This window comes from Oncorhynchus mykiss, chromosome 6 (assembly GCF_057628025.1).
Source record: "Oncorhynchus mykiss isolate SJ-2025 chromosome 6, ASM5762802v1, whole genome shotgun sequence".
NCBI lineage: Eukaryota > Metazoa > Chordata > Actinopteri > Salmoniformes > Salmonidae > Oncorhynchus > Oncorhynchus mykiss.
Genome location: NC_143027.1, coordinates 58239638 through 58252500, shown reverse-complemented (window position 1 = coordinate 58252500; position 12863 = coordinate 58239638). Strand labels below are relative to the sequence as shown.

Below are 12863 nucleotides of genomic sequence, written 5' to 3'. Positions count from 1 at the left end.
ACCTGCTCTTGACGGATAAGGGTCCTTAATCTCTGTGACATGGGCAGAATTTATGGACAGCACGGGATAATTGGGTCCTGTGGCAGTGTAGCACTGTGCATGGCGGGGACAGATTTGAATTGAAGATTTCAAGGTCCCCCCCCCATCTCCATCTGCCGGTCTGTGTGCTCCACATTCACTTTCCTTTCCACTCCTCTCTCTGTCTCCCAGTTCATGTGAGACTATTTGGAGATAAGTATCCCCCGGGGTGGAAGGCATGACGTGTGTTAATCCTACAGCCTAGAGGTTAAGTGTGTTGTGCCAGCAAGCGAACGGTCTCTGGTTGGAATCCCTGAGCCGACGAAATACACGCAACAACAAAAAGCTGTTGATGTGCCGTTACTCCTGTATTTCATTTGGGATAAGAGTGTTTGCTAAATGACTCGCATGTAAATGTCCTAGTCGCAGGTAGGGCGGAGAATTACCACAGACCTTATGATATTATCATGACGCTGAGGCGATTTGATGTTCTGAACATGTTGCTCCCCGAGTGTACAAAACAGTAGGAACACCTGCTCTTTCCATGACATAGACTGACCAGGTGAATCCAGGTGCAAGCCATGATCGCTTATCGAAGTCCCCTGTTAAATCCACTTCAACCAGTGTAGATGAAGGGGAGGAGAGGTTAAACAAGGATTTTGAAGCCTTGAGACAACCGAGACATGGATTGTGTATGTGTGCCATTCAGAGGGTGAATGGGTAAGACAAAGTATTTCAATGCCTTTGACCGGGGTATGATAGTAGGTGGCAGGTGCACCGGATTTGAGTGTGTCAAGAACTTCAACGGTGCTGGGTTTTTCACATTCATCGGTTTCCTGTGTGTATCAAGAATGGTCCACCACCCAAAGGACATCCAGGCAACTTGACACAACTGTGGGACGTATTGGAGTCAACATTGGCCAGCCTCTCTACGGAATGCTTTTGACACCTTGTAGTCCATGCCCTGACGAATTGAGGCTGTTCTGACACATTTTTATATATTTTTTATTTATTTACAAATTGATACCTGGTGTCAAATATCGGGGGCGGCAGGGTAGCCTAGTGGTTAGAGCGTTGGACTAGTAACCGAGAGGTTGCGAGATCGAATCCCTGTGCCGACAAGGTAAAACTCTGTTGTTCTGCCCCTGAACAAGTTAGTTAACCCACTGTTCCTAGGCTGTCATTGAAAATAAGAATGTGTTCTTAACTGACTTGCCTAGTTAAATAAGAAATCTATATGATATTATTTCATGAGCCTAGAGGCAGCATTTAGCTATTATGCCCCCAGCCTCTGGAATAGCCTGCCAGAGACCCTGAGGGGGGACAACACTGTGGACATATTTTAAAGAGATCTTAAAACACACCTTTTAAGCTTCACTTTTCTTTGGGGTTTTGTTTCGTCGTTTAGTTTTCAAGAAACGTTAATCAAATACAACCACCGACTGTTTGCTCATTGCTGTTGCTGTAAGATGGCAACTCAGTGCAATTGCACATGTGCCAATTGAATCTCAACAAGGAAACAGCGTGTGGTTGTATTTGATTCACCTTTATTGAAAGTATGGACTTCAGCAAACAAAGAAAAAGCACACAACTAGAGGGCAAACATAGGTACAAGGTTAGCGTTTGATCATTTACATTTTTGGAATTATTGACATTGGGCGAATCGATGTAGCTGAATTCCGGCACTCCCTTGGTGGAGTTCATCAGAAACTCCATTCACCATTGAAGTGGAGTTTAGTCAGCTACATGAAATTGTAGGTACTTGGGTAAAAGCCGGCGGGTGTATGAAACCACTCCTGGGTAGACCACACTAGTGAACCTCCCATATGTGCCTTAGTCAGAGGTGCACAGAAGGGAGGAGTCAGCGGTGCACAGAAGGGGGGAGTCAGAGGTGCACACAAGGGGGGAGTCAGAGGTGCACACAAGGGGGGAGTCAGAGGTGCACACAAGGGGGGAGTCAGAGGTGCACGGAGGGGGGGGGGTTCCTGCTCTCTGCGCTCACCTTGTTCCTCTCAAACAGCTCAGTCTGGATGGTCTTGAGGTCAGTGTCCAGGGCACTGGCCGCCTGCCGCCGTTTACGGGCCAGCTGTTCCTCCAGGTCCTCCGTCTGTGCCCGCAGCTTCTTGTTGTCCCTCTCAAGCGCCAGCTTCTCGGTCTCCAGGCGCTCCCGCCGGCCCCACTCGGCAGCGTTCTCCACCTGCAGCCGCTCCATCTGAGGAGGAGTGGGAGGAGGAGGGAAAACCATGTCAAATCAGAGGGAGAGGACGAGGTCAGAGGGAACGTTGAATCAACCAATCGCTGTACCAGAGGGGAATATACAGTCAGTCAGTCAGTCAGAGCACCAGTGTCCAGGTCGTGACAGTAAAGCCCTTTGTAAACGTTCGACAAGTGAAGGGGCTCTCCATTAGCATTTTTATCATACTCTCCTTTCCTTCAGCCCGAGCCTGCCAGCCACCAGAGCAGAGCCATTAAACATGCTCAGGGTGTATTCTCACGGCTGATATTTGAGCGGCGTTGAGCCGGGAGGAAGTTGCTGCTGGGGCAATGAGGAAGAATACAGGAGAGGGAGAGAAAAGAGAGGAGAGGCGTGAGGCACGTGGGGCTGACAGTGGACTGGTGTCGGGCCCCCGGGGGCCGCTCCTCTGAGGGGGGACAGGCGATGGGAGGAAGGCGCTCTAAAAGAACACTTCAAAGGAGAGGACTCGTTCCACTCCACCATAAGCCACGTGAAATATACTCTCCAAAAATGACAACTTAGTACGTGAGGGACACACTGACCACCCAGCCAGCTCCCACTTCCACCATGTCAACTAGTGGGTCACAGTTAGAGACAAGTGTCAACTTGAGTTCAATTGATGTTGAATGGGCTGAATTACCCCCATTAAGTGTAAATGGATTTGAGATCCATTCCAACCCATTATTGATGCTTAAAAGCCAACTGGCTGTGTGCTTAAGCCTCACCTCTGCTCGTAGCTCGGCCAGTTTCTTGTCCATACTAGTGCGTGCTCCTAGCTCATCCTCCAGGTCCTCAGACATACGACCCAACTCATCCTGGTGTACCTCCTTCAACATGTTGAGCTGAGAGAGAGAGAGAGAGAGGGAGAGAGAGGGAGAGTGAGAGAGAGAGGAGAGAGAGGGGAGAGAGAGAGGGGAGAGAGAAAGAGAGAGAGAGAGAGAGAGAGAGAGAGAGAGGGAGGGAGATGGATACAGCCAGACAGCAGGAACATCTATAGGTGTTAAGCTCCTTGGTAAAAATATTGGCATCCATGGTCTTAGTGTTAGTTCACTCTCCTCCTATAAACTGAGACGCCTTCAAGGTTGATACGCTCCCATACAACATGACGTTCTCACTCAGCTGTGCAGACTACAGTGGTTTCTCCCTTTAACCTCGGAGATCCCACCATGGGCCAGGCACATAATGCGCACCTGCCACAGCTCAACCTTCACCTCTCCTTCTCTGCGCTCTCCTTCTCATCAAATATTAATTCCCGCTCTCACTGTTCTCATCCCTCTTATCTCTCCTCTCCTCCCTCCTCTCCTCTCCTAATCTCCTCTACCCCCTCTTCTCCTCTCCTCTCCTCCCTTGATGATATCCGGAGAGATTCTTCAGCCTTCACTGACTACCCTGCCAGTCCATTCATGGTTTTCCAATAACATCGACACACACACACACACACACACACACACACACACACACACACACACACACACACACACACACACACACACACAGTCTGCTCTGAGCACAGAGTGCCTCCTAGTGGCAGTCTCCTGTAAACACACCCTGAGCCGGCGGCTCTGGCTCTTTGAAGCTGCTGTCTCAGCAGGTGTGTCTGTGTGAGGTGGATGTGTGCCAGTCTGCCAGGCTGTATTGACGTAGGTACGGGGGGGGGGGGGGGGGTATATGGCCAATATGATGTCAACACTTCTAAGGCCACCAGGATCAAAGGGCTGACGTTTGATGCCTTTACCCTGTTTGATGTATACGTCCCCTGGACGGGTGTTGGGGGGATCGGAAGGTGAAAGTGACCCTCAATCTCACCTGTTTCATGGCCTCCTGCTTGGTCTTGTTCTGCTCCTCGTATTTGAGTTTCCATTGGTTCAGCTCTGTTTCCAGCTTTTCTATGCTCTTACTGAGTGCATGCTTATCCCTGGGGAGAGAAGAGAGTTGGTTAAATACTGCTCTAGCAACATAGGTGATGACTATTCAACAGAGATAGATCCCAAACCTTCAGAGAACCATCGAAAACATACACACTATTAGTTCTGAATATTTAATACAGGAAAATAGCTGTGCCTATTCAATATGTTTTTTGAAGGAAGAGACTTGACAGAACCGGTGTCCCCAAAATCCTATGTAACCATGATGCCATCCACACCGAGTTGGATAGATGTCGTGGTTGGCTAAAAGTGACAGCTGACTTCAACATTCTGGGCGAATATAAATGTCTTCTCCTGAGGTCAGCAGGGTGCCTATGGCACTGACAGAATGAATGGTCCAGAATGTTGCAGAATAGCCCTACAGAAACCAGTCTTACAGACAGACGGGCTCTGCCAGATTGGTGGACCTGAAGATGCAGACCAATCACCAGCGGGGAAATCAGCAGCCTCCAGAGAGCTCAGAAAACAGTTATGATTCTAATGGAAAAGATAATGGGGCTGATGGTAGTGTTGGCGAGAGCGGGAAGCTGCAGCGGTGCCAGAGCTGAGCTCAGGCCAAAAAAACAGAAGGCTCTACTTGTAAATGATGAGACTGGCATCTCAGCCGGGGTGGAACAGAGAAGAGACAGAGCAGTTACGAGTCTACACTTTCCATACACTCAACATTAACGCAAATTTGATAATGAAATATGATGGACGGATGCATTGTGAAAGGTGTCTCGCATGGCTCCAAATTCCATACAAGCTATAATACAGTGGGGCAAAAAAGTATTTAGTCAGCCACCAATTGTGCAAGTTCTCCCACTTAAAAAGATGAGAGAGGCCTGTAATTTTCATCATAGGTACACTTCAACTATGACAGACAAAATTAGAAAAAAAATCCTGAAAATCACATTGTAAGATTTTTTATTAATTTATTTGCAAATTATGGTGGAAAATAAGTATTTGGTCAATAACAAAAGTTTCTCAATACTTTGTTACATACCCTTTGTTGGCAATGACAGAGGTCAAACGTTTTCTGTAAGTCTTCACAAGGTTTTCACATACTGTTGCTGGTATTTTGGCCCATTCCTCCATGCAGAGCTCCTCTAGAGCAGTGATATTTTGGGGCTGTTGCTGGGCAACACGGACTTTCAACTCCCTCCAAAGATTTTCTATGGGGTTGAGATCTGGAGATGGGCTAGGCCACTCCAGGACCTTGAAATGCTTCTTACGAAGCCACTCCTTCGTTGCCCGGGCGGTGTGTTTGGGATCATTGTCATGCTGAAAGACCCAGCCACGTTTCATCTTCAATGCCCTTACTGATGGAAGGAGGTTTTCACTCAAAATCTCACGATACATGGCCCCATTCATTCTTTCCTTTACACGGATTAGTCGTCCTGGTCCCTTTGCAGAAAAACAGCCCCAAAGCATGATGTTTCCACCCCCATGCTTCACAGTAGGTATGGTTTTCTTTGGATGCAACTCAGCATTCTTTGTCCTCCAAACACAACGAGTTGAGTTTTTACCAAAAAGTTATATTTTGGTTTCATCTGACCATATGACATTCTCTCAATCTTCTTCTGGATCATCAAAATGCTCTCTAGCAAACTTCAGATGGGCCTGGACATGTACTGGCTTAAGCAGGGGGACACGTCTGGCACTGCAGGATTTGAGTCCCTGGCGGCGTAGTGTGTTACTGATGGTAGGCTTTGTTACTTTGGTCCCAGCTCTCTCCAGGTTATTCACTAGGTCCCCCCGTGTGGTTCTGGGATTTTTGCTCATCGTTCTTGCAATCATTTTGACCCCACGGGGTGAGATCTTGCGTGGAGCCCCAGATCGAGGGAGATTATCAGTGGTCTTGTATGTCTTCCATTTCCTAATAATTGCTCCCACAGTTGATTTCTTCAAACCAAGCTGCTTACCTATTGCAGATTCAGTCTTCCCAGTCTGGTGCAGGACTACAATTTTATTTCTGGTGTCCTTTGACAGCTCTTTGGTCTTGGCCATAGTGGAGTTTGGAGTGTGACTGTTTGAGGTTGTGGACAGGTGTCTTTTATACTGATAACAAGTTCAAACAGGTGCCATTAATACAGGTAACGAGTGGAGGACAGAGGAGCCTCTTAAAGAAGAAGTTACAGGTCTGTGAGAGCCAGAAATCTTGCTTGTTTGTAGGTGACCAAATACTTATTTTCCACCATAATTTGCAAATACATTCATTAAAAATCCTACAATGTGATTTTCTGGATTTTTTTTCTCATTTTGTCTGTCATAGTTGAAGTGTACCTATGATGAAAATTACTCTCTCATCTTTTTAAGTGGGAGAACTTGCACAATTGGTGGCTGACTAAATATTTTTTTCCCCACTGTATGTCTGAGGAAAGCACCTTCACATACTTGAACATCCCTCAACCTCTCTAAACATGGTCTTCCTTCCTACTCCCTTGATCCCCTCTCCTTACTCGCGTTCCTTGAGCAGGACCTTCTGTGATTCGTCGAGGCGGAGCTGGAGGGCGTTGATCTTGCCGGGGTCCTCCTCCATGGCAGCGATGTCATCCCAGAGCAGCCGGCTGCGGTCCTGACGACTCAGGGCAGAACGCAGGCTGCTGGCACTACGGGCGTCCCACGAGTCTGGACCTTCCGCCTTGGACCTCAGCACGGACTCCAACAGCTCCAGCTCCTAGGGGAACGGAGCAATAGAAAGAACAGAATGACAGGTGAAAGAGAAAGTGGAAGGGAGTGAGGGACCGAGGGCGTAAGTAAACGGGAGAATCCGGGAGAATGACCAGAAAGGAGAGAGGAAAGAGGAAGAGGGATCTATGCAACTTCATTCACTGTTAGTCGACACCTGTTGTTTACGAAGCATGTGACAGATAACATTTGATTTGATGAGATGAACCATGCAGGGGAGTCACCCGACTCTGAAACCACAACGTCAGCCATCACAGCTTCACTCCAAGCGAGAAGGCTGGAGAGCGAAGCGGACTCCTAGACTCCTACTTTTCTTAATTAAACCCCACCAGGGAGCCAGGTTTTTTCCTAGCTCAACAGAACCGGTAAAGCAGCTATCATATTATCCCCTATCCCAATTTCCTGTCTGTAAAAAAGTAATTCCCGGGCCGTTTCACTGAGTAATCAAACACTGCCTTTTTCTTTCTGTCTCTTCATGTCTCTGGGAGCCACACAGGGCTCCGGACCCCCTGCCAACTTCCTGTTACTGGGAGAGCTGAGCACAAGAGCACAACCATCAGACGGGAGGGGAAAACACAGGCTGTTACCAGTGGTGGCCAGCAGGGGGACCTAGAGGCTAATGTATGAGGTGGAGGTGAGCGGGTAGCGCCCGCTCCTCTCGCTCAGCCCGCCACATGTGGAAGCAATCAGAGTGTCTATGTAAGACTGAGGGAGAGAACAATGAAGGGGCAGGAAATGGGATTGTATGTGAGCATCCCCACAATGCCCAGCTCAGCTTCATGCTGCTGTTTATCCAACGGTGAGTTATTACAAATGGCCAGCTGCTTGCCTAGGGAGAGCTCAGTGTGTATGTTGGCCCACGGTGAGCCACTGAGGAAGAATCTGACTGGACATTCTCCTCCAGGTTGCCTTGTATGTCTTCTCATTATTCACTTATTTTCTGTGTTCCCTTTGGCTCCAGACTGGGAAAATGAGCACGGTTATCGCCATTGCCTTTCATGCCTGAAGTGAACCTCCTGCTCTGGGGTGTGAAAGTGTGTCTGTCGAGTGTTTCCATGGAAACAGCAAGCCACCCCCATGTGTGAGTTGGCTGAAGGTCAAGTCAGATTGCTAATGACACTGATCTGTATTCACTGCTGCTTGAGATGCATACAGCTGAACACCCATTGCCACGATTCACGTTTTCCCTAAAAACAGAAACCTCATCTTGTCCAGCTCTCAATGACGAGTTTTAAAAGAGTTGAATACACCTGATGAGCCACAGCTCAGGGAGGTTTTTTTTCCTTCTATTTTGACTGTGTGTCTAATTGACAACGGTACATCTGAGGACACCAACAGCTACAATGCCTTCCAATCATGCAAGATGACAGGCTTTTCTGTGACAGGAAGCTTGTTTCATTCCCTGTGTCTAACAGGGAATTATCCCTTCCCTTCAAAATGTCTGAAAATATGAGGCTCATAGAGAGGGAATTGGGTTCCAAGGCTGCAGTACCCAATCTGTGCCCCCTGGGTAGAAGATAGGGTTGTGCAGGGGGGGGGGGGGGATTCTATTTTAAGAACAACAGCTACACTTCAGCAGAGCTCCCACTGAAGCACAATGCTGGAGGTTAAGCTCTGAGACGTATCTGCTGGCTGGCTCTTCATTAACAAGATGAAACACTGGCCTAAATAAGTGACTGATGCTCTATCTTCTACCAAGACCTCAGACCAACCTTCCCCTGTGCAACCTATTCTCTGACTGTTCTGGGTTATAGAGTACTGGAGTGTTTCTCTTACTGACATTGTTTGGGTCTAGAGTGTGTGACCATTTTCTCACCTTCTGTCTGTCAGGTTTATCTGTGTCCACATCTCTCACTGGTTCCTGTTCTGGTGACCCGTGCCCCTCGCCCACCCTGTCCTGCTTACTGTCCACAAGGGGCTGGGAGGAGGAGGAGGATGGGGTGGAGGAGGAGGAAGGTGGTGCTGAGGGGGCGTGGGAGGGTGAGGCCTGGTCAGCACGGAGACGCAGTGCTTCCTGTCTGAGTGTCTCGTTCTCGGAGGCCAGTTCCTGCCGCTCCCGCCTTGCGCCTGTCAGCTCCTTGGTCAGGGCGTCCAGCCTCTGTCGGAGCTGCCGCACCTCGTCCCGTGCCCGGTTCCTCTCGGAGCGCACCTTGCTCCACTTCTCCCTCCAGTTGGCTGTGCAGTCCGACCACCAGCGCATGGTCTTCTCCATTTGGGCAGCTCGCGCCCTGGCCTCCTCCAGCTCCCTCAGACGCAGCTCCTCACGGCTCTCCCAGTCCCCAGACTCGCCCAGGCCAGGGGAGAGCAGCAGAGGAGGGCTGGAGCTGGGGGTGCCCCCCGTGGGGCTGGGCGTGTGGGTCAGGCTATCAGGAGAGCGGACCCTGTCCGGCCCCAGGCCCAGGCCACAGAGCAGGTCCGCCCCGGACTTAGCGGCCTCGGCCATGTGGGGGCTAGGGGTGTGGTTCATCACTGAGCCGATGATGATCCAGGAAAAAGCAGGAAACACGAGCGATGCTGTGCACTCAGGAGTGCATGGTCATGTTTACTCAGTTGGCTACCTGCAGATTCAAACACAAAACAGAGACACTGGTTAGTTGGACAGTACTAGGGCTGTTGCGGTGACTATTACCGCCACACCGACGGTCACGAGTCATGAAGGCAGTCAAATTCCACATGACTGTTTAGTCACGGTAATTAGGCTTCTCCAAGCTCTGATGCTGCTGCTGGTCATTAGTAGCCTGCCAAACTTTCTAACTGCCTGGCACTCTATTGTCCCTCTAATCACTCTGACATCAATGCAAATCGAATCGAACATCTAATCAAACACCTCATGAGAGCCCATGAGCTCATGTTGCGCAACATTTCTATAGGCTATGCAAAATGCGGGAGAAAACAGAGTGATGGTCTCTACTAAAGAAAGGAGGATCAGCTTTCTATAGGCTAGGCCTACTATATTTATTTCTCAACTCCCCTAATATTGCTTATATTTACAACAGGAGTATAGCCAACCTGGCTGGCATGAAAATAAACCATGGGGAAAAGCGTCCTCCATTCGCTATTTAAGTGCATAGATGACAGGTATTTTTCCCCCGCGTAAGACGCCCAGCATAAGAAACAATGGCTTTTTTTTTTAACTTGTTCGAATCATAGTCGCACTCCTCATGCAGCCTAGCCCATAGGCCTATATGTTTTAATAAGCTTTGTATCATAACTAAAGTGGGCAAATAACTGCTTAAAATGAAACACATGAATCCGCTTTACAAGGGGTGTAGAGCCTAACTGGCATACATAAGCAGCGTGTGAGTTTCAAGTTTGGGGAAGATCATTTTCACCATAATGCACCTTTATATTAAAAAGCATTACATGCATAATTGCATTTGCGGCCACTTTTGATTACTTTTGATCTTTTTTCCGCTAATGGAACATTCGCCTACTACCATGTGAGCATTGCTGCGCTTATAATGTGAAGAAATAGCCTAGTCTATCAACATTTGAAGCTAAACGTTCTGATCTGTTGAGTCAGCCACATTTCATAAAAAGGGTTGTATTCATTTGGGATCTATCGCATCCCGCAGCTGTCCCAGACTATGTTTGGAATATTTATTTATCGCACAGAATAGAATGGGTCGACTTTTGTACTGTGGGGGGTAGTAGATTGACATAGGCTAGTGCTTTTGCTGTTCGTTAGGCCTACGCATCTTGTTGGCTGACGAAAAAAAACATCTTCAGTATGCACCTCGGAATTGGATTGGGACGCGCGCGGTTGCGTCCCCGACGTGTCTGTCTTAACTTGTAGCCTGTGAGAAAGACCCGATCACGTGACAGAGAGCAGTGTGAGGGAGAGACGCTTCGGATTGCGCAGCACACACGGAGAAGGGCACAATGCAGCCCCGCGGACAGCAAAAGGCATTTTTAGGGTGCATTACGGCCACAAAGGGGATTGCTGTCGTGAAATTCGAGGAATTATGTAGTGCTTGTCAAATTGTGAATGAGAGACTATTGAAGTGTGTACAGCCTTCGCAAAATAGTATTTTGAATACTATCAAATAATATAAAATAACGTCACGGAATTATGAGCAAATCTTGTCTTGTCTTTTGTGTGGAAGCCAGGAGATGCTAAATGTGTTCATGTTAATTAACGGTCAATTACAGTGAGACTGACAGTTATTTGTTTCACAATCACCAGCTGATGAAATGAATTCAACGCGCTAGTCTACTCCTATCCTCTGATCATCAATTGCCACAGCAAAACAGTCTGGTCGATAAAAAAGTAACATAAAGTCCAATGTCCCTGTGGAGTTCAGAAATATGTTCTGGGACCAGTCTGAGTATGCGAGATACAATAGGCCATCCTCTTCATACTGTTCTGGTGCCCGTAACAGGAGGTTACAGATGAATGGTCACATGTCGGAGATTACCTAGAGCCAGTACATCTTGAAGAAAATTGCAACGGTCATTTGTAAACAGCCAATGATGAGAAAAAAAAAGCTTCAACTAGCACCACGGCAACCCGGTAAACCCATTGACTTCAAGCATGTCCAGATTCAGACTTCGGCTTAACACCGTGGCAACTTGCAGTCCAAAGACACCGATGAATCGGTTACCAGGAAAGTATGCAGAAAGACAAATACTCTACAGACAGGTCATCACTAGCATACCACACAATCCAACAGTCCCCGGAAGGTAGGGGGCCCCCCAGATAGCTTTTGAATGGCATGCCATGGCAAAAATGTTTAGAATTACAGGAAACCGTTGTCAACCACATCAAGAATACATTTGCATTTGCTGACAGTGAGGGTAGATGTGACAGACAGAAAAAGAAGAGAGGACAGTGAATTTATTTGAATTTTTATTTAACTAGGCAGGTCATTTAAGAACAAATTCTTATTTAGAACGACGGCCTACACGGCCAAACCCTAATGATGCTGGCCAATTGTGCGCCACCCTATGGGACTCCCCATCACAGCCAGTTGTGATAAAGCCTGGAATCGAACCAGGGTCTGTAGTGATGCCTCTAGCGCTGTGAGAGAGAGAGAGAGAGAGAAAGAGAGAGGGGGCTGGATGAGACCGGTTGAGCTGGTTTCTTGTGAGGGCAGAAACCGAATCTCAGATAATTAATTTCCGATTCCCAGAGGCACTGACAGCATGGTTTATATATGTTTGAGAATGAGGCGACTGAAGAGTCTGGGAGGACTTTGGTGTAAAAGGATATGAATTCTCAAATCAACGCCCCAAACAAACTCTCTGGGGGTGTAAAACACGAGATGTGCTTGGAGTCCAGTACAGAATCCCTCGGCTGATCACCCTCAGAGGGCCTGTATCTGACATGTTCACTGCAACTTAATCACACCAGACCTATAACACAGCGTGTGTGAGGGAGACTCATTTAACGGATCAATTGCATGGCTGAGCCATAATTATTTGCTCTGGCTTAAGGGAAGCTGTTTATTGGTTGATGAGAGCGACTAAATATAAAAATACACCCACCGTAGGCTACTAGTGTGTGGCACGCCAAACGTACAAAGATGCAAATAGCGGAATAAACATAGCAATGATTCTGCAGTTATAGGCCAACACATTAGTCCCAAACACTGAGCAGCAAACTCACCAGTTCCTGTGAGTAAAACAAGCTCGTACACCATGCTTTCTCTCAAAGATCTTGTCGAAAAAACCATCTCTGTCTCTGACTCGGAGTGGATATATATGAGAACATATGAAAGCTGGTGGTTCCTTTTAACATGAGTCTTCAATATTCCCAGGTAAGAAGGTTTAGGTTGTAGTTATTATAGGAATTATAGGACTATTTCCCTCTATACCATTTGTATTTCATTAACCTTTGACTATTGGATGTTCTTATAGGCACTTTAGTATTGCCAGTGTAACAGTATAGCTTCCGTCCCTCTCCTCGCTCCTCCCTGGGCTCGAACCAGCAACACAATGACAACAGCCACCATCGAAGCAGCGTTACCCATGCAGAGCAAGGGGAACAACTACTAGAAGGCTCAGAGCGAGTG

The 12863-nt window shown here is 47.8% G+C and overlaps 1 protein-coding gene across 1 annotated transcript in view; it reads right to left on the bottom strand.

Annotated features, from left to right (window-relative positions):
- The window catches only part of LOC110526933 (coiled-coil domain-containing protein 102A), a 71364-nt gene that overhangs the window by 34725 nt on the left and 23776 nt on the right, over positions 1–12863 (bottom strand). The window contains 5 exon segments of the mRNA XM_036980595.2: positions 2021–2230; positions 2980–3096; positions 4061–4169; positions 6621–6838; positions 8666–9407. Coding sequence (XP_036836490.2) covers positions 2021–2230; positions 2980–3096; positions 4061–4169; positions 6621–6838; positions 8666–9316 — 1305 coding nt within the window. The 5' untranslated portion in view covers positions 9317–9407.